This window comes from Temnothorax nylanderi, unplaced genomic scaffold (genome assembly GCF_030848795.1).
Source record: "Temnothorax nylanderi isolate EJ_2023f unplaced genomic scaffold, tnyl_v1.0 TNYL_tig0033_pilon, whole genome shotgun sequence".
Lineage (NCBI taxonomy): Eukaryota > Metazoa > Arthropoda > Insecta > Hymenoptera > Formicidae > Temnothorax > Temnothorax nylanderi.
The window spans coordinates 577,283-595,894 of record NW_027249095.1 but is presented as its reverse complement, the minus strand read 5'-3'; the positions used below and the strand labels follow the sequence as shown (position 1 = coordinate 595,894).

The following is an 18,612-nucleotide window of genomic DNA, read 5'->3' as shown; positions in this document are numbered from 1 at the left end:
TAAAACGGGCGTAAAGTCCGCTTGGCAAATGAGCCAAATCCGTTTCCGCGACTGCCCGTTTACCGGAAACCGGTTTGTCGGAACGCCGAGGCCCCTCCGACACGTAATTAACGATAAAACGAACATCTCACGGAGTGGCCGCTTTTTTCGGATAAGGACGACGCAGTTCTCGGCGAGACTCTTCCTAAGAACCTTAGTGGCGCGGATCACCTTATTTAGAGTCACGCCGTTCTCTAAGCAGCAAATGTGCGTTAGAGCGTAGACACGCCCGCGTGTTTTTTATAATCTCATATATTTTTAATAGAGCTTCCGTGAATCTACGATTTTCATCACGTTACGTAAAATGTAATGTCGAACATTGAGTAAGATATCGATAGTTTAAAAAATATCTCAATCTTCACTGTTCGATCTTTGACCTCGTGGATTATCCACTTTAACACAACCCATGGATTCACAGATCCTCGTCTGAAAATTTATTCGTAGAAAGTCACAAAGTGTCCCGACCGTTCGTAGAAAATATTCCTCATCATCGAAAACAAAAAATGGAGCGCACAGACACGCCCGCCTGTACTTAATAATTTCGTATATTTTTCTGAGAGAGATCGCTTTCGCTTATTTTCGATTTTCATCGCATCATTATGTAACATAGAATGTTGAGTAAAATATCGATAGTTTAAAAATATCACGATTTCTCCTCGATTTTTAATTTCGGAAATTCGCTTTACGTAATCATGGAATCCATATTATATTAGTTCCTCAAAGTCATGAAAGTGCGTTTGTAGAAAATGTTCCGTCTCATCGAAAGAAAAATTAGAGCGAACAGATCGAGGCCGCGTTGTGCAAGTTGGGAAAAGTGCGATTATCATTATCCGACGAGCTTACAATCGGCGCTTTATCGCACAATCTCGACGCCGCGCCGCAAACGTACGCAACGACTGATCCCCGACTGGCGCGTAGCGCGACGCAATCAATTTTTTGTCGTTTGGCAAATAAAATCTAATGCACACGTACGCGCGCGTGCATACTCGTACACACATACATATACGTACACGCGCGCGTATGTATGTACGTAATAATGGATCAGTCCTGCCGCGTAGATCAAGTTACGTGATCGCGCAACAATCACGGCAATTATGGACGAGAGATCAATCGATACCGTGTGCGATCATCCCGCACGAATGGAAAAAGTGTAAAGAGAGAGAAAAGAAGTGAGAGGGAAAGAGAGAGAGAGAGAGAGACAGAGAAATTCGCAACATCGATCCGCGCTTGGCTTCGATTGTTTCCATGACGAAAGAACGTGGAAAACTCATTAGGGTCTTTAGTAATACTTGTTAATACGCAGTTTGCGTTATCTTTTTCATTTAAATTAAAAGTTTTAGGTGTTTTCTGCCACTAATCTTTCTTCATTTCGCATCAATGTTATTATTTTTAAAATTATTTATATTATAATAATTTATTTTATGATAATAGTTTTTAATTATTGACGTCTCACCCCCAATGTTCGATATTATATCTCACATAACGTTATGCATAAAAGATTCTGAAACATTTAAAAAAAAGCGCTTCTCGGTGGAAATAGAGAAATCAATGTTCTCATAAGCGTGCGGCGACGTCGGAATTTAGCGAAACTGTCGGCGTGGTTTTCATCCGAAAACAAGGCAAATCTCTCTCTTTCTCTCTTTCTTGCTCATTCGCCCACGGCTCCTTCCCTTGCCTAATGCATAATATATGTAGCGCCGCAGCGCTTCTTCTCCTTCCGCGAGGAGAAGGCACTGCAATACTCTGCATTATTGATGCGCCTTATCTGCCGCGTGAAATCCGCGTGGTACACGTTTAGACGCCGCGCCGTCACGCGACGGCGATCTGTCGAATTTATATCCCGTGAAATATTCGACGTTGAAAATTATCAAGTTCATAAAACAGTCAGACGGACTTGAAATATATCTGCGTCAACGAGGCCAACGATCAGCAAAGAGAGTCTTCATCTCTCGAAGAAGCGCGCGATACCGCCGTCGATGTATACCTTGTACACGCGCGAGTCAGATCCGGAAAAAAAGATCGAACGAACGAGTAAATGAACGATCGAGCGACTGGATTTTATTAGCACCTCGGGGCCTGGAGGTCCGGGTCCAAAGTTGTAATTTTACAGATGCGGAGAAGGAGACGAGAGACGCGCCGGATAGACGGAAAGAGAGACATCGGTTTATTATTAGCCAGACATAAAGAGAGAACGAGAAACGCTATTTATTAAAGGGGGCAGCGAGGAGAATGAAAAAAAAAAGGGAAGCCGAAGCAGAAGGTGCGTGCTGTTGACTACTGGCGAGGGCAGTCTTTTAAATCAGAGGCTTTTAGATCACATCCGTCTCGAGATTCATGGCGGGGTGCTTTCCTCTGCCCCTCTCTCTCTCTCTCTCGATTTTGTTTTATTCTCTTCCCTTCTTTCCCCCTTTCTCTCGACTTTGTATGGCCACTAATTGAGCCGTATCATTAGCATACGCTGTCGCTTCTCCGTCCGCTCGTCAGGCATCTGACCGGCTATTAAAAGCTCATTATTGCGAGGTTTTACGCGGGCGCGCGCGTAATTTCAGCTCTCCGCCGACCGATTCGTCTCTCGTGACAACCGCGACTCTCACATTATCCCGTTTCTCTCCTCTCTCTTTATCCCTTTCCCTGATCCTGTCTCTCTGCTTCGGATCTTTCTCTCCCTGCGGCTCCTACGTGTAAGGCTTGGTAGCTTTACGCCACCGACATCCGCTTTTCGCCAAGCGTCTTTCGAGCAATCGATCGTTGCGCATGTAAAATACGATCTTGACTGTGCAAAACGGCAATTGATCGAGCGCGATTATTTATTTTGTGTTCCATTCGGCTGCGGCAACTACTATCGCGATTTATTACCGCGGTTCGATACTCATATGTTTAAAAAATCCGTCTGCGACTTAGAGATTAAAGGAGAGCGTTACATAAGATTTGACGGTTTAAATCGAGAACATAAGACGCAGCTAATTAAAATTGAGAAGTTCAGTACGAGAATACTAGAACATGTACATAATATATAAATTCTCAGAGGTCCATTTGAAAGACAAACACATTTTAAATACAATTAAGATACAATTAATGTGTATTTAAATACATTTTCTACGATTATATTTAAATACATTTCGATACAATTTTAGGGACAAAACTGGAATCTTTCTTGAAAGTTACGAGTTTGCCTTGCTTTTGTCTTTCGACCTCGGTCGCAGAAAATTTCACGGAAGAGCAGCGGAGGAGGATGGAACCACGCAATATGGTGAAACGAAGCACACACACACACACACACACACACACACACACACACACACACACACACACACACACACACACACACACACACACACACACACACACACGTACACACACACGCATACGAGGCGTGGCGGCTTCGTTGAAATTCGGACACGTACGTTGGCGAGCAATTAACCAAGCCGTCACCTTCTTCCCGGTTCGCCTCCCCTCGCCCCCGCCTCTCGCTTTCGCTAAATTAATTACACCGTGGAATTGAAAATTGCGTGTCGCATCCGCGTTCTCCGAAGAGGAAACGTGCGTGTGCAGAACTTCCGAGCGGATAACGAGAATCTGCTTACCGAGAGAGAGAGAGAGGCCCCCTCCCTCAGGGCAGTCCGGGAATTCGAAAAAAATCCCGAGGGGATCGGATATACGAGGGGGCTACTTGTTTACGGGAGGATGCACCTGCGCTACACCCGAGCTAATCATTGTCCTGACGTCGCCGGTTAACACGCCAGATCACAGGGCGCTGTGAACAGCTATCTATCCACCTCCTCCTCGTGAGTAGCACACGGCCAATTTCGATTGATTATAGCAGGTGTGGATCGCGCGAGAGTTGTTTAGAACGAGAGTCCAAGGAAAAAATTCGAGGAATTCCCCTGAACAACGTGGCAAGATCGACGCGCGACTGACGCCAAGAGATACGTTTTTAAGAAAACGTTAAATAACGGGACAATTAAAAGGGAACGTGCAGTAACAACGTTCCGTATCGCATTTTCAACTTGATCTTTATAGTTATTTAACAATAAAATTAAAAATATATAATAATGTCCGTTCGTGTGTTTCCCATCTCTGTCTTGAGATAAGTTACAATTTGAGGAAATATTTCGAAACATTATTTCTCTTAAAAATCTTTTCTCTTAATAGTAATCTCTTACAATTTTCTTTTGCTCATTTTTATCTTAATAAATATCAACAACTACTTGACTTTAATATATTTCGCTCATAAATTCTTCCGAAACGAACGGGCGAGATAGCCGTTACGCAATAAAAAATAGTTTTAATTCAAATTTTATCGCGATTGGTTTACTATATCCGAGTTGTATTTTCGTCTGTTGTTTATCGAATCATCCGTATATAACGATCGTCGATTGTTTTGATGAAATTCAGATGAGGAAGATTGTCTGGGAAACAATGATAATAATAGGTGTTCCTTCCGATGAAGGGATTTCGGAGGTTCTCGTCGAATAAAATTGGGATACTATAAACACGTAATAAATTTATATAATGAGGGCCTGCAAGCATGCAGGTGCATGTGCATGTGATCTCGCGCGGGGGAGAGGCAAGGGTTTCCGAAGTACGTGTGATCGTAAAGAAACACGCAATTAATAGGCGCGCGCGCGCGGCCAGATCGTGGAAAGGTACCGGGCGCGATTACGATAGTTAGCTATCCCTGCTTGACTACGTGTCTAACGATCTAACGATCTAGTGAATCTTGGCCGGTGGTTCCCAATTTTCGAAATCGTTCACCGAACAAACGAGGGTATCATTCCACCGCGGTCTGCACAATGGCGACCAATCTTCACGATCGTTCTTGTTACGGGGAATAGGAGTAGTTTCGACCTCTTGGGTCGAAAATTCCCCTGAATTTGGAGATTCTGACAAATTGGTTGTCAATGATACTGGAAATTTCACAATACAGTAATTGTTTCATGTAAATATAATATATTTATCAAATCATTCCGGAAATCTTTGGATATATCTTCTTGCATATAAAGAATACGATGAACTCCATGTTCTGTATATTGCATATTGTAATAAAAATGTAAAATTCTTTCTTCAACGAGAGAAGCAAGATTTAAATTATATTCTATATTACTGTATTATATTTATTATTTGACTGAAACGTGCGGGGTAGGATTTAATTTAAGGGAATCTCTCGATTTGATGGGGCGATTAGAAGTTCTCGCGTTTCGTGGCAAGGGAATATTCTTTTTCCTCTCGGAAAAAGAAAGAGAGGCACGCTCTTGTTACGTATCCCCTTATTACGGCCTCCAATTGACACACGAGAGGCAGAAACGTCGAATCAGGGGAGCGTGAAAATAAGGAACGAACGCGTGGCCGAGAGTAATTAGCATCCCGTAGGTCATCAGGACGTCGGTGGGAGATCAATTCACGCCACGAACGCGTCGGTTCCGGCTTGTAATAAGGAGCGGCGCGGCCGATCCGTGCTCCTTAATTACCGCCTCGTCTATGAGCGCGGGGCGGCGAAGGGGGGGGAGAGAGGGGGAGGCGACTGCGGCAGGCGGCTGCCCTAATACTCCGACCATTATGCGATTAGATTGCACTTTGATCCTGCGCCGCGCTGCGCGTTTCAACGTCGCCCGCGGTGATCCTCCGGCGCGGATAATGGCGAGAGAGTGGATCTTTCTCTCCTCGGAAGGAAAGCGGATCTCCTAGCAACTACGGATCGCCTACTTCGACGAGAAAAAACAAGATTTGTGTCGATTCTGTCGTCGTGTCTCTTCGATCTCTTCGGTATTCGTCGCGATGGTCAAGTATAGAACCAGAAAAATGTTCTTTGAAGCACTAACTACTAATTGTGATTGGAAATTTCTGCGACAAAGTCAAATCATCTCGGTGTGGAAATTTTCCAGAGTGTCGGAGGCGCGACAGTTTTAGTCTGCTAGCTATAAAAATGTTATAAAAATAAATTTCTGAAAAATAAGGCTCTCAAGGAATATATCCTAATAATATTTCTTAATATAAAACATATTAAGTGTCATATAATAACGCTATCGTTTAAATTTGATTGCATAAGATAAGAATTAATCTTCTAAATGACGTTAAAAGTTTCTAAGTTGCAGGTAATGGAGAGAATTTTCACAAACCGAGTCTCACGGGACGCAAATGTAACATCATATTGTTCTCTGAAATTCAAAACGCTGCTGCAAAAAAAAACCACTTATCCGCGTTTAAGCTAGGATGACGCGTTTTGGGAGAGTCTCATTCTGTATAATATTTCGTTCGCAAAGACGATTAAAGGTACGTTTATCCGAGTATTAGAAAGCGTACCGGAAGCGCACGCGGATTAAGCGACGACGCAAAATTGCGCGCATCCCCCCAGAGTGCGGTACGAAATGTCGGGTGAAACGCGGGAAGGGGAAATAAGCGGGGCGCCGATGAGGAGAGAGGACGGAAAAGACTCTGGAGACACTGGAAACGCGTAGTTCGAGGGGATGAAACGCGGCGCCAGGGGCAACTGACGCGTCTGATGAGCTCCCTGTCTCCCCCGCCTCCCTCCGCTGTCCGATCCAGCTTCTCTCATCCTCTCTCCGCAAGCTTCTTGCTCACCCTCTTTCCTTACTTAAACCACCTTCCTTTCAACCCTCCAGCGATCACTTTGCGCCATCCCTCCGTGCGCCATCCCTCTTCTGCTGCTCGCAGGTTCCGAGAGCCTCAGCTTCTCCACTGTTCGGTTTCCTATGTTACTCCGTTCTCTCTGTCTGTCCCCTTTACTCTCCATCGTTTCGAATTTAATTGTTACGCACGAATTACGAATTTGTTAAACGCTGACGAATGCTTTGCTATGCCTCGCGTGTCTCTTCGTTCAGATTAACGAAGAGTTCTGGATAACCGAATTGCAATTGACATTGACAAATCACGACGGAAAATTATTAAATATATTAGTTATATACATGTATGTAAAACATATAATTTTTACATTTCTGATTAATTTTCCGTATTTAAAAAAATGACGTAGCAAGATTAAATAATAAGACCCTGCACCCGACTCCTCGATATTTGGAGGAAAGCGTAATGTAATATTTATCATTTAAATCCCAACTCGATCGTTATTGCTTAAACGTCTGCGCTAATTCGGGCACTTAAGCGCAACTTAATACGGATATTTATTACTGTGCCATTTAAATGTTTAACTATACGAACCGAGGGAGCGCGCGATATCCTCAGACACCTAGTAGGCGTCGGTGGACGACTGCATCCTCCATTAAACTTACTTTACGGTATTAAGGATGTTCCGTCCGAGGCAGGACGTCTCCGAGCCGAGCCAATTTCCTTTCGTCGCCCGAGGCGCGCGGAACCTGCCCCCCTCGTTCCCCCGTAGTCCATGAACGAGCGACCGTGCTCCCGACAACGATGGAAATGGCATCGAGCTACGGAAGGGCTGCAGGATCGAATTAATTAAGACCGCTGCGCGCCCGCCCGTGGCGAGATTCGTGGATCTCCGAGATACTCTCCTGGAGATGCTTTTTACGATCGTCGCGTCGTTTCGCGACGATCGATAAATTAGGCGCGCGCGCGCGCGCGCAAGATCTCGGTAACGTGAGGAAAGTAGGATCCTTTCGGAACGAACGGGTCAACTTAATATTGTAAATTCTTTTTATCGTAATCTTCATGCCGAGATCTTCACGCTCATTTCGATCTTTAAGTGCAGCAATTTGACGTAGGATAAGAAAGGGGCTACTTGAGTCAGTTGAAAAAAGTCGGATAAAAAATTTTCAAGACAGAGAGGAGCTTTTTGTCTTGAACATTTTTTATCCGATTTTTTCTTTAACTGACTCAAATAGCCCTTCCTTACTCTAGCTTGAATATGCGACACCTATAATAGTTTGGAATGGAATTTGTTATCGTTATTACGTTGATTTAACGCGGCAATCCCTAAAAATATGGACAATTTTGCGCGGCCCGTTCCGACTCTAATTAATTTTAACTGCGGTGATGTGTGTTTCGGTGCTCACGATAATCCCCTAAATATCTTCCACGGCGATAAATTTCAAACTTAGCCGATAACGCACGATCCTATTTCTCTTTTCGGCGAGACACGCTTTTCGCTCGTCCGATTTTGCCGCGAACGGCGCGCAAGTTACGAAAGCGCGAAATAACCCGGACAATTAATTCGCAATTCGTGTTGCGCGAGCGTAAGGAAAGGGTGGGGGGGGAGGAGGGACGGAGAGGCCGCGATCTCTCGACTGCACCTCGCCAAGTCCGACCTTTTTAACCCTTCCCTCGACTTCCTCCCCCGATGCAACCACCCCTCCCCGCCTCCCCCCCGCCGGCGCACCCCCCCGTTCCCTCCGTCCCTTCTCGCGCCGCTTGCGAGCTGCTTTACAGCCCCTGTTTAACCACCTGTTACGCCGAGAGACTCGCGCTGAACTTCCGCGCTTTTCTTTTTCGCGAAACACGCGAGCACCACCCACAGCATCAGCCTGTCCCACCCCCTTCGCCCACCGTCGTCGTCGTCGTCACCGCCGCCGCCGCCACCGTGGTGAAATCCGTCAGCATTTGAGCCCCTCGCGATCACCCTCTCGCGACGCACCCTCGTCGCGGTTCGACGCCGCGAAATGTCGCGGTTAAACGCGCCGGATTCCGCGCTTCGCGGTGTCCAGGTGTTCTCGTCCCTCGTCGCGCTATTGATTGTCGCGTATAACTATTTTTCGAAAGTTCAAAGTTCGCGGCCGACGGCAGCAGACTCCGGCAGCCGCCAATTACTGTCGATCCACCGCCATCGAACTGTCCGCCGCCGCGGCCGTCGCCCACCGTGGGTTGTCGATGACGGGATTTCATTCTCGAGAAATACCTCGAGTCTCTTCCTCGCCTTTTTGCCAGCGCGCCGGCGGTACATTGAGTATTGATCGTGGCTCGAGGAACGTCTTCGGTGATAACCCTCGTCAACCAAAGCTCTCGCTCGTTGACGTGGGAAATACCGAAAAATTAGTATCGGACTTTGAGCTCCCTTAGAACGAGCTCGAAACGAGATCCCCCTCGTAAAGTCTTTAGCTTCACGAGGCTTCAGAGAATCCTATACCTTTTGTCAAAAATGAAATACGTTAACATTTCTCGCGCAATGTAAAGTGACGAATTATGTATTTATATCGACGAGGGCGCGAGTCTCTCTTGACCCTTCCTTAAACATATCGGGGAATGTATTCTTCGACATTTCCCACAAAGTTACATTTTACATGGCGCACAACGAGGAGCTAGAAACGCGTTTGCTAAATATGAAACACACGCGCACCGTACAACTTTAGTTCTCCAGTTTATTACTAAAATTTCGCGAGTAAATAAGGCTCGGAGGAATTAATAGTTTCTGTTACAAACGCATCGCTTGTAAATCCGAAATATATTTTAGGGTCAATCCCAATTTTACTTAAATTCGTGTGTTATTAGGTATTATAAAAATTGTAAAGATATACGAAACCCCGGTGTTGTCTATATTATCGCGTTTCATGCAGAAAACGGAGAAATCTATAAAATTCGCTGTAAATAGTAATTCGATATAATGTTAATCGTTAATCGTTACGAGAGAGATTCCTGCCGAGTTCGATGCTTCCCTTCCTCTCAATTCTTGCATTATTTAAATCGACGTCGGAATCAACCTGAATTAAAACTAATTCGCAAAGCCGATCTCATTAAATGGGAATCTTTTCCGCGGATAGGTCAATCTCGTTAGTCGAACTTGTACGCATGATTGATAGCACCCGTGTCGCGAGGATGTCGCGGGGCGCAATAATTTCGTCGACTGACTGCTCGCAGGTTCGGTCTGGCCTGTGCAAATTTGAGGTGCAACTACCGTCGAAAGGGTCCTCTGCTCGCAATATCTGAATTTCAAAGAGAGCCGCGTATTTCGAGGATATTGAAAATCCTCGGGCGGGCAGAGCCGAAGTTGCAGAAATGGCGAAACGACTGTTCCTCGATGCCCGCAAAGAAATAGATATATATAGATAAATAGAGACAGCGAGCGCGCGCACGAGAGAGAGAGAGAGAGAGAGAGAGAGAGAAATAGCGAGTCGAAAGGAGCGTTACGTAAAAGTGCACGGCGACTCGACCAGCGGAGAGGAATATCGGAAAAGAACGCCGGAAGACGAAGAATCTTTGACGATACCCAAAAGGACATCGCGAAAGTCGATGTCCGACGCGCAATCCGATATCTGCACCAGATACAAATTCTGACACGCTCTGCAAAGCGCTATATTTCTCAACGTTAACTCCTCCGTGGAAATTATATTGCTACATTAAAACACAGGAGGAAACGCGGAATACAGAGATTGTATTACGAAATGAAATGCATCGAGAAAATCTTTCGCGATTTAGCGGAACACACACACGTCATACAAAATTATTGTACCTATAATCGTAGCTTAGTGCGATAATAATCTTGTATTTAGCATAAACTGTTTTCGTTATATGTGTACAGGGTGATTTATTATACCTTCAGAAAAATAGAAAGATCTTCGACACGAAATCTCAGATTTTTATGCCACGATTAAATAATGATGATACGTATGCCGTTTGCTTTAAGACAACACGCGGGTTTAAATCCTTTATCTGTTAACAATAATTATAAAATTTTCGACAGACAGATATGAAATTATTATTATCAAAGTTTATGTGTGCATGAAATTATTGACATATCGTTTTATTAATTTATTTTAAGTTCCTCTTTTTTATATGTATATAAAATATATATAAAATGTAAAAAATATATATTTGTATGTACTACATATATGTATCAATGCCTAACTCCCTAAACTGTATTACCAATCAAAATTACATGCACATAAAAGGAATCTCAAGCGAGACATCTTAAGGATAGAACAGTGTTTGAAAAATATCACAAGTTGGTACAGAAGATATCTGGAAGATATCATATTAAAAAAAAATTTCTTCTAATAATTTTAGAGATATTAACAATTTTAAAATTTCTCTTGAACAACTTTAAAACATTACAATATATTCTCTCTAATCTAAATAATAAGATATCATGATACCCACTATATATTTTGTTTTGAATACTTATTTTGCTAATTATTGATACTTTAATTACGTTTTGAAATTCAAAATATTCCAATTACTTTAAAAAATATATATCTATCTATAATAAACTTATCTCTTGTTTAATTAATCATTTCTACTTAATATATTTTGTATTTTTTGAACACGTCGGGTAGTTTCGCCATATTTGGGTCTTAATGACGCTAGCCAATCAGTACAAAGCTAAGGATGACCAGACTTCTGATGCAGAAGTAGCGCATCTACAAAAACACAATCCTTTGTTGTCAAACTTCGATGTAAACTGTACACATAACCTTTCGGCATAACCGTTAAACCGTTTCTTCATTGTATTTCTGTTCTATTTTGTAACAGAAGTGATAATAGATATTTAATGTTGAATATAAAAGTTATTAACAAGTATGGCCGGTTTGCATTTAATACAGACATACTCTTCCGACTCAGACGAAGACCAGCATGATGAGAAGGGAAAAGATGATCATAAAATTGTAAACAAGTACATGAATTACATTACTTATTCTGGATTACAATATTTAATAATCGTTACTTTTTTCCGAAAGCTCTTTTTTTTCATGACAAAAACCAATGCTTGGAATAATCATGAAAGTTCTATAATTCTTAAATTTGAGTTTGGTGAGGTTAAAGCACTTTGTTTACATGTATTTAATGATAACAGACCTTTCTTCTAGCCGAACTTCTTGCACAATTCATCTTTCCTCTTTTTCTTTCCAACAAAGAAACTTAGCTAAAAGAACAGGCCTAATATGCTTTGTTGATATAATTATTAACAGACAATTCAAAATTGATTATGTAGAATATGATGTAAAAGTTACGCTTTCTTTAAATATTGATACACATGCGAGAACAAAAAATAATATTGCATACATATATATTTTTGGTTAAATGTTTTGGATAAATTTGCAGGCTAGTCTTACCTGAAAGTATTTTATCATGGAAAGGAGTTACGTATAATGAAGAAGTGGTCGATGATCCACTGGATCACGACGGACGGACACGAAGCTTTAAACATGAGCGTGGTAATTGGGCAACTCTGATTTACATAAACTGTAAGTATTTTGATTTCAAACGTAAGTTATTAATTTGCATCCTGTGATAGGTGGTACAGATCAAGAAGTCTTTGCTTAATATTAAATAATCAATATTAGGATTAATAAAAAGATCAAATTGATTTCAGATACACCGAGTGATTGTCTCCACACTTGGATGAACTCTGTGTTAGACAAACTGCCTGTCCAAGGCAATGTCATATCTAGTCCTCATATTAGTCTCAGCCGTACATTGATTTTAAAGTTCCATTGGATTGAATCGTTCGTCGAAGGCATGAAGCTGTTGTGTCGTAGATCTAATAAATTCGCCATTCAACTCACGGACGTAAGGGTATACTGCAATGAAGAGAAAACTCGCACATTCCTCGGAATTTATTGTCAGGATGAGAATGGAATGTTGAAGTGCCTAACTGAAGCTCTTGACAATTTATTAGCTGGATATCAGTTGCCGTCGTTTTATAAGGTACTTTCGTTATGAAATGCATCACATGTATTATGAAATAGGTGACAGATTTTATAATTTGCATTTGTACAAGATTCTTCAGTAGTTGCATGATCACTTCAGACATATGAAATATATGAATCATGACTTAATATGATCACAATGAAAGATCAGGAGACATAAGTATAATATGTATATTTCTTATATACAGGATACTTCATATCACATTAGTTTCTTCTGGTGCCTTGGAGACAAGCGAGATTATTTAAAAGAAATTCTGCCGTCTCTCACTAGCAGTTTAAATGATTTTCTAGTAGAAAATATGGAAGACGCTTACGTGCATGTCAATGAGATACAATGCAAAATTGGAAATAAATGTTATAACTTTGAACTAAAATAATAAATTGTATAAATTAGGCTATAAAATCTATCTTGAGAAATTGTACAGCGTTTATTATCAAAAAGTAAAACTGTCACTTAATTGCTCCTCTCAATTAATTGAACCTATCGATTTTTTACAGAGCTTTAAAAATATCGTAAAGAAACTTATTTAATAACTTACAAATTGTAATAGTATTGCTCTTATGAATATCGTATGTATTGTCGAAATATAAATTATTTTTAATTACTAAAGATGTTGTAATCGACCCAACTGGCCAGATTTATTAATCGAAAAACGCTACGTTTCGACCGACGATAAATTATTTTGGTTTAGAAGCATATCTACACGTTTGTAAGATATATATATATATTTTTTTAATAAATTATTTCTCGCATATAACTATTATACATATATACAAAATATTATTTTCCATAGAAAATCATATTGGTTTAAAAATCGCCAAGTTATGAGGCAATTTCGTTACAATACCTGCACCTCGCCACAATTTAATCCACGAATCACATAAATTAGGCTCTATGCTAGCCAGTAACGTACAAACTTCAGGATTTTGTATAATCAATCCAGCCTCTGGATTACTCGCGATATTTTTACAGCCACTAACATCGATGTAATTTAACGTGGGCTGACGACTCAACAACGCGTTTATTGATAATACAGATACATTTATGTTCCCACTAAGTATTAATTTTAACAGTCTAGGTAATTGTCTTAGGACGATCTTTACGTCAGAGTCTCTTACATCGCAGAACGAAAGATCTAGCGATTCTAAGCTCTGCGACAGAGCTACGTTGTCTAAACTTAGGATAAAGCGATTGGAAGACAGAATATTAGATAAATTCAAATCAAACAGTTGCCTACTCAGGAAAGAAGCCGCTGCGTCGTGATTTAATTTATTCCACGAGATATCGCAGCTCGTCAGATTGGGATTGTCGAGCGGAAGATAAAAATCCTCCAGCATACAGTAACGTAAGTTAAGGGTTTGCAGGTATCTCAAGGGCGCAATTAGCTTTCGGAGGATGCCATGGCTCTCGGAGCCCAACGGATTATAACTCAGATCTAGAACTCTTAACTGAGAAGGCAACGAGCTTATTTGGCGTAAACAGGCGAAGTCGATGTCACAGCCTTTTAAATAGAGCTCCTGCAGAGACGACAGATTCGAGAGACATCGATGTAAGTGTATTCCCGCTGTCAGTAGCACAGTGCCAGACAATTGTAACAGCTTGATATTCTTTTCGTACTCTAAGGTTTTTAACAACGGTACAAGTGATTGTTTATCGATATCGTCAGGTTTCACACGAAATATCGACGTATTTTCGCAGGATTTCAAGCACTTCAGCATGACCTCGCAAGGGGCCGAATTATGAGTGGAACAGATGGTCTTGTATCGCTCGACGATGGGTGGGACCTGCAGCTCGGCTATCTCGCATTCCAATTTGCCGTTCTCTCTCGCGATTTTCAGAATGCTCTCCTTCGTTACAACAGTCCCATTTGTGGGCTGCAACAGCAATTTAACTGTACAACCGGTCTCGCCGTAGAACATCCGTTCGGTAGTACTTTTGATGCATGTCAGAAACTCCGTCTCGTCCTCGCAAACCACTACTTTTAGATCGAACACTCTTTCTTTGACAGACATACGTAAATGTACGTGTTCTTTGTCATGCTGTTTCGAGCTTGTTGCAGTATGCGGAGGTGATTGCGGATGAGCCACTGGGGATGGCGTGCGCGACACGGTGAATCCACTTGAGATCAAGGACGTCTGTCGTTTCCTCCTGCTTCTTTTAGATTTTTCGAATGACTGACAAATATCAACGACAGAATCATCGTCGCTGTCTTCGCTCGTACTAAAATCGTCCCTACTTTGACACGAACCGTTCAGTTTCATTCTTTTAGGAGCGTTCTCCATATTTCCGTCAGAAGACTTCCGTTTGATTGTGGTGGTGTAATTGTTTGGCGTAGACTTTCTTCTCGTCGTACCTCCGATATCGTCTTCAAGCCAATCGTCGACAAGAACTTGTTCCTCGCTCACTAAAGGCGCGACCGCATCGTTACTACCTTTAAACGCGCTACCAGTGTTGGTTTTATTGAAGCATCGCAAGCTCGCTATTGTTCTCTTATAATCCTCACCGGCGGATATTTCTCGAACCTCGAGTGTCTCGGACGACGCGGACCTTCTGTCCAGTATACGAACGTCGTCGGATCTCTTCCTTTTCTTCTTTACCGGAATAACAGCCGAAAGCTTTTTATACATCGTTTCGTACTCGACTAAATCCTTGGGACTTAAATCTTTCACGCGATCCCTCCAATCTTCCAGGCAATCCAGCACCGTATCGCCGTCGTGGGTCTTGAGCGTTACGGTCGCTCCGTGTTGCATCAAGAGCTGCATCATCGAGAAGTGTCCGCAATACGCGGCGTCGTGAAGCGGCGTTATGCCCTTGCAGGACGTACCGCCCGGATCGTTGACACTCGCGCCGTGCTTAAGAAGCAGCTCCGCGATGTCCACGTAACCGTGATTAGCCGCCTCGTGAAGCGGAGTCCAACCGCAGTGATCTCGGATGTTCGTGGGATGACCGGACGACAAGAGCCTCTCGACGGCATCGACGTCGCCGTTGATGCACGCCACGTGCAGCCGCGTTTCACCCTTCTCGTTCCTCTTGATCGCGGACGACGTTCCTCTCTTCGATCTTCTCCTGGTGCCGACCGGCCTCTTGACACTTTCCTCGAGCTCCAAATCGGACAGATCCTCTAGACAAATATCCGCGCCAATTCTATCGTTTTCCTCGGACGATACCTCGCTCTCCGTATCGCTCAGTACGTCCAACATTAATCCCGCTTTACGTTTTGTAGCCTCTGCCTCATCGAATTGGCCTACGCTTTCCAGATAACTGACGAGTTCTCTTATAGCAGACTTTTGTAGTTTAACATTAACGCTTTCGTTCGCCGAGCTCAATGCCGTAGTGTAACATTCGCGAACTTCTGTGTCAGCGGCATTCGTCGTTGTTAATAAATCTGCCAGAAACAGCGCCGACCTGCATTTCTCTCGAGGACTGGTGCAGAGTTCCAGTTCCCTCCGCGCGAAAGGCAACGCTTCTTCGTAATGTCCCGCATCTTTGAGCGTTTGAGCCAAGCTCATCAAAGAGATACCTATTTGTTCGCCCGTTTCCTCCGCGCAGGTCAACATGTGTCGATAATATTCCACACCTTTGTGGAAGCATTGCGCGGCAACCGCCGCATCACCCAAAGTCTCGTACAATTTCTGCTTAGCCTGGACATCCGTCTCGACAAGAAGACCGTTTTCCGCTCGGCATATAGTTACAATAATCCTTAAATATCTTTCTACCTGATGATTAATGTCTTTCGGCAATCCGCTGCTCGTATATAGGGAAACTAAAACTTTACGCGTTTCAATCCACTGTCCAGTTCGCATGAACAATTCGGCCTTTATTATTTTCGCTTCGGCTCTCAGACGTGCGTCGTTTACGGTGGCCGCGGTGTCGATGTAACTTAACGCCAGCTCCAAATTGCTCTGCCGCTCGTATATAGCCGCTAGAGAGATACACGTTCGATGCAGATCTTCCTGGAAGTTGTTGGATACGCACAACGCGGTTGCTTGCTCGATCAGATTGATCGCCTCCTGCGTCTCTTTCTGCGCTTCCAACGTTAATCCTAAATTAAGCAGCAGTCTCGCTCGCATCAACGTTCTCTCTTCCAGCTTGATTTCGCTGGCGGTTAATTTGTCGCACAGTTCCATACTCTGTACATAAGCCATCTTCGCGTTTGCCAAAGCCTCGTTATGCTTCTGCGTCTTGCCGATTAAAGTTTCGGCCTGACAGAAGTAAGTTCTGCCTAGGGTAGCGAATGCCCGCTGTTCCTCTATCAAGTTTCCCATGTCCTTGGCGCCTTCCAAGTGTAGATTCTGGTGTATCAGGGCCTGTTCGTAATCTCCCAAACTCGCGTAAACCTCTCCGATCATTCTGTGCGCAATCGCACATCTCAGCTTGTCTCGCAGTTCCTCGCAGACCCTCAGCTGCTCCTTGTACTCCCGCAGAGCTTCCTCCGGCCGTTCGTTCTCGAAGTACATGTCCCCCAGGGTATTCGTGATCTCGGCCAACTGACGAAGATTGTTGTCGCGTTTGGCATGCTGCTTCTTCTTAATGAGCTTATCGATGTTCATTTCGACAATTTTCTTAGGTACATATAAAATGTCTTATTTTCCTCAAAGCCCTACAAAATGTAAGACAGTTAATTTCATTGAAAAAAAAAATATCTGACGAGCATTTGAGATATCGTCACCTGTAGCCACGATGAAGATGTACTTATCCTTTTGGTACGCAGAAAGATCTCAAAAGTAAATTAATCTATCGATATTCCAGGGAGTATAATAAATTTTTACGAATAACAAACTATTTTTGCGAATAAGAAATATATTTCAGAGGTTTTCTACAAAGCTGCCGGATCTGTCATGCCGATATCGCCTCGTGATGTTTTGGCGCCATTTTGAGCGTTCCAAAACCCATCGGATTTGGTCGAGACCTCTCTCGGAAAACAAGCGACTTGCCACGCGAAACCGGCGAAACTTCTGTGCTAGGAGAGGCTGGAACATAGACGAATAAACCAATAAACTTGCGCATTGGCGGCAGCGGTTAAAAATGACTGCGTTTACACGGCCCGATTTATTTTTCGGGATCAATATTTGACATTTCTTTGATTTAAATTTATTACTTGCTCCTCGTTTATCGTCTTCTCTTTTCAATAACCATTTTTCGCCGAGCCAGAAATCTTCGTTTACTTAGTTTTTTCTCTTTCCTTTCATTCTCTTTCATTTGTAATAATGTGTAAAGTAAAAAAGCTTTAAGTAATTGTCGACGACGCAATTCCTTGTACCATCCTAACTGCGGAGTTGTTTGCCATTGTTTAACTTTTAAAATTAATAAACATAATAGCATCTCCATTTTTTTCATGTTAACTTCCTGGAATAAATAAAAATATTTATTAACAGATTTATTAGTCTAAATAAAATATTTATGTTACAATGCAAAGTGTAATCTCATGTTTTCATATAAATATTTAGTATAATTTTATATTTTCACAAAAAATTAAAACAACAAAATTACACTAAAATAATATTTCTTTTGCTAAATTTATATTAGAGGAAAGTCCCCTATTATGAGACAGGATCCTAATATGAGATATGTTAAGCTAAAAGGCCCTATATAGGCCCCATCTGTTGATCCCATCATGAAAAAACCCCGCCATTTCATATTAAGATCCTATCTCGTAATAGGGTACTTTCCTCTATTCTTTTATTTCCTTTATTCCGTTACACTTTTATATGACTGGGTTCCCCAATGCAGTATATTTTACGGAAAAACAGAGATAATTCTAACCTAAGTTTTGCAATAATTTTGAATTATATCTTGTGTTTTTCCGTAAAATATACTTCATAGGATTGTCCCATTTATTAGAGATAGATATTTTCGGTAATTATACAGTTTAGGGGCCTCACCTCAAATATCGTTTTTCCTGGTATAGAAGAAGAAACGAAGAACTCGAAGAAACAAATCGTATCTCTGTCAATCTCCGTTTCAATTGTTTCAAACGGTGCCGATGATAGAGCCATCTGTAGT

The 18,612-nt window shown here is 42.3% G+C and overlaps 2 protein-coding genes across 4 annotated transcripts; one reads left to right on the top strand and one right to left on the bottom strand.

The window, feature by feature from the left end:
• Positions 1–11,350: 11,350 nt before the first annotated feature.
• LOC139770814 (U6 snRNA phosphodiesterase 1) lies at positions 11,351–13,066 on the top strand. Of its 2 annotated transcripts, none has more exons than XM_071703034.1 (4): positions 11,351–11,572; positions 12,001–12,143; positions 12,272–12,606; positions 12,797–13,066. In XM_071703034.1, exons 1-4 carry the CDS (start codon positions 11,478–11,480, stop codon positions 12,983–12,985), a joined length of 762 nt encoding a protein of 253 aa, XP_071559135.1. In that variant the 5' UTR covers positions 11,351–11,477; the 3' UTR covers positions 12,986–13,066. The 2 variants fall into 2 exon arrangements, with proteins under 2 accessions (XP_071559135.1, XP_071559136.1); XM_071703035.1 differs by having other exon boundaries at positions 11,354–11,564.
• LOC139770810 (tonsoku-like protein) lies at positions 12,766–18,583 on the bottom strand. Of its 2 annotated transcripts, none has more exons than XM_071703030.1 (4): positions 18,492–18,583; positions 17,708–17,955; positions 17,279–17,579; positions 12,766–17,209 (listed from the first exon to the last, which is right to left on the bottom strand). In XM_071703030.1, the coding sequence occupies exon 4, from the start codon at positions 17,157–17,159 to the stop codon at positions 13,407–13,409; it is 3,753 nt and encodes a 1,250-aa protein (XP_071559131.1). In that variant the 5' UTR covers positions 17,160–17,209; positions 17,279–17,579; positions 17,708–17,955; positions 18,492–18,583; the 3' UTR covers positions 12,766–13,406. The 2 variants fall into 2 exon arrangements, with proteins under 2 accessions (XP_071559131.1, XP_071559132.1); XM_071703031.1 differs by having other exon boundaries at positions 17,712–17,955.
• Between the last annotated feature and the right edge of the window lie 29 nt (positions 18,584–18,612).

What these genes read in the sequence shown, in the direction of transcription:
- LOC139770814 (XM_071703034.1), top strand. Translation starts at nt 11,478, where the DNA reads ATGGCCGGTTTGCATTTAATACAGACATACTCTTCCGACTCAGACGAA. An exon ending in AACTCTGATTTACATAAACT is followed by an intron (nt 12,144 to 12,271) that starts GTAAGTATTTTG and finishes AATTGATTTCAG; the next exon opens with ATACACCGAGTGATTGTCTC. An exon ending in AGTTGCCGTCGTTTTATAAG is followed by an intron (nt 12,607 to 12,796) that starts GTACTTTCGTTA and finishes TCTTATATACAG; the next exon opens with GATACTTCATATCACATTAG.
- LOC139770810 (XM_071703030.1), bottom strand. Translation starts at nt 17,159, where the DNA reads ATGAACATCGATAAGCTCATTAAGAAGAAGCAGCATGCCAAACGCGAC.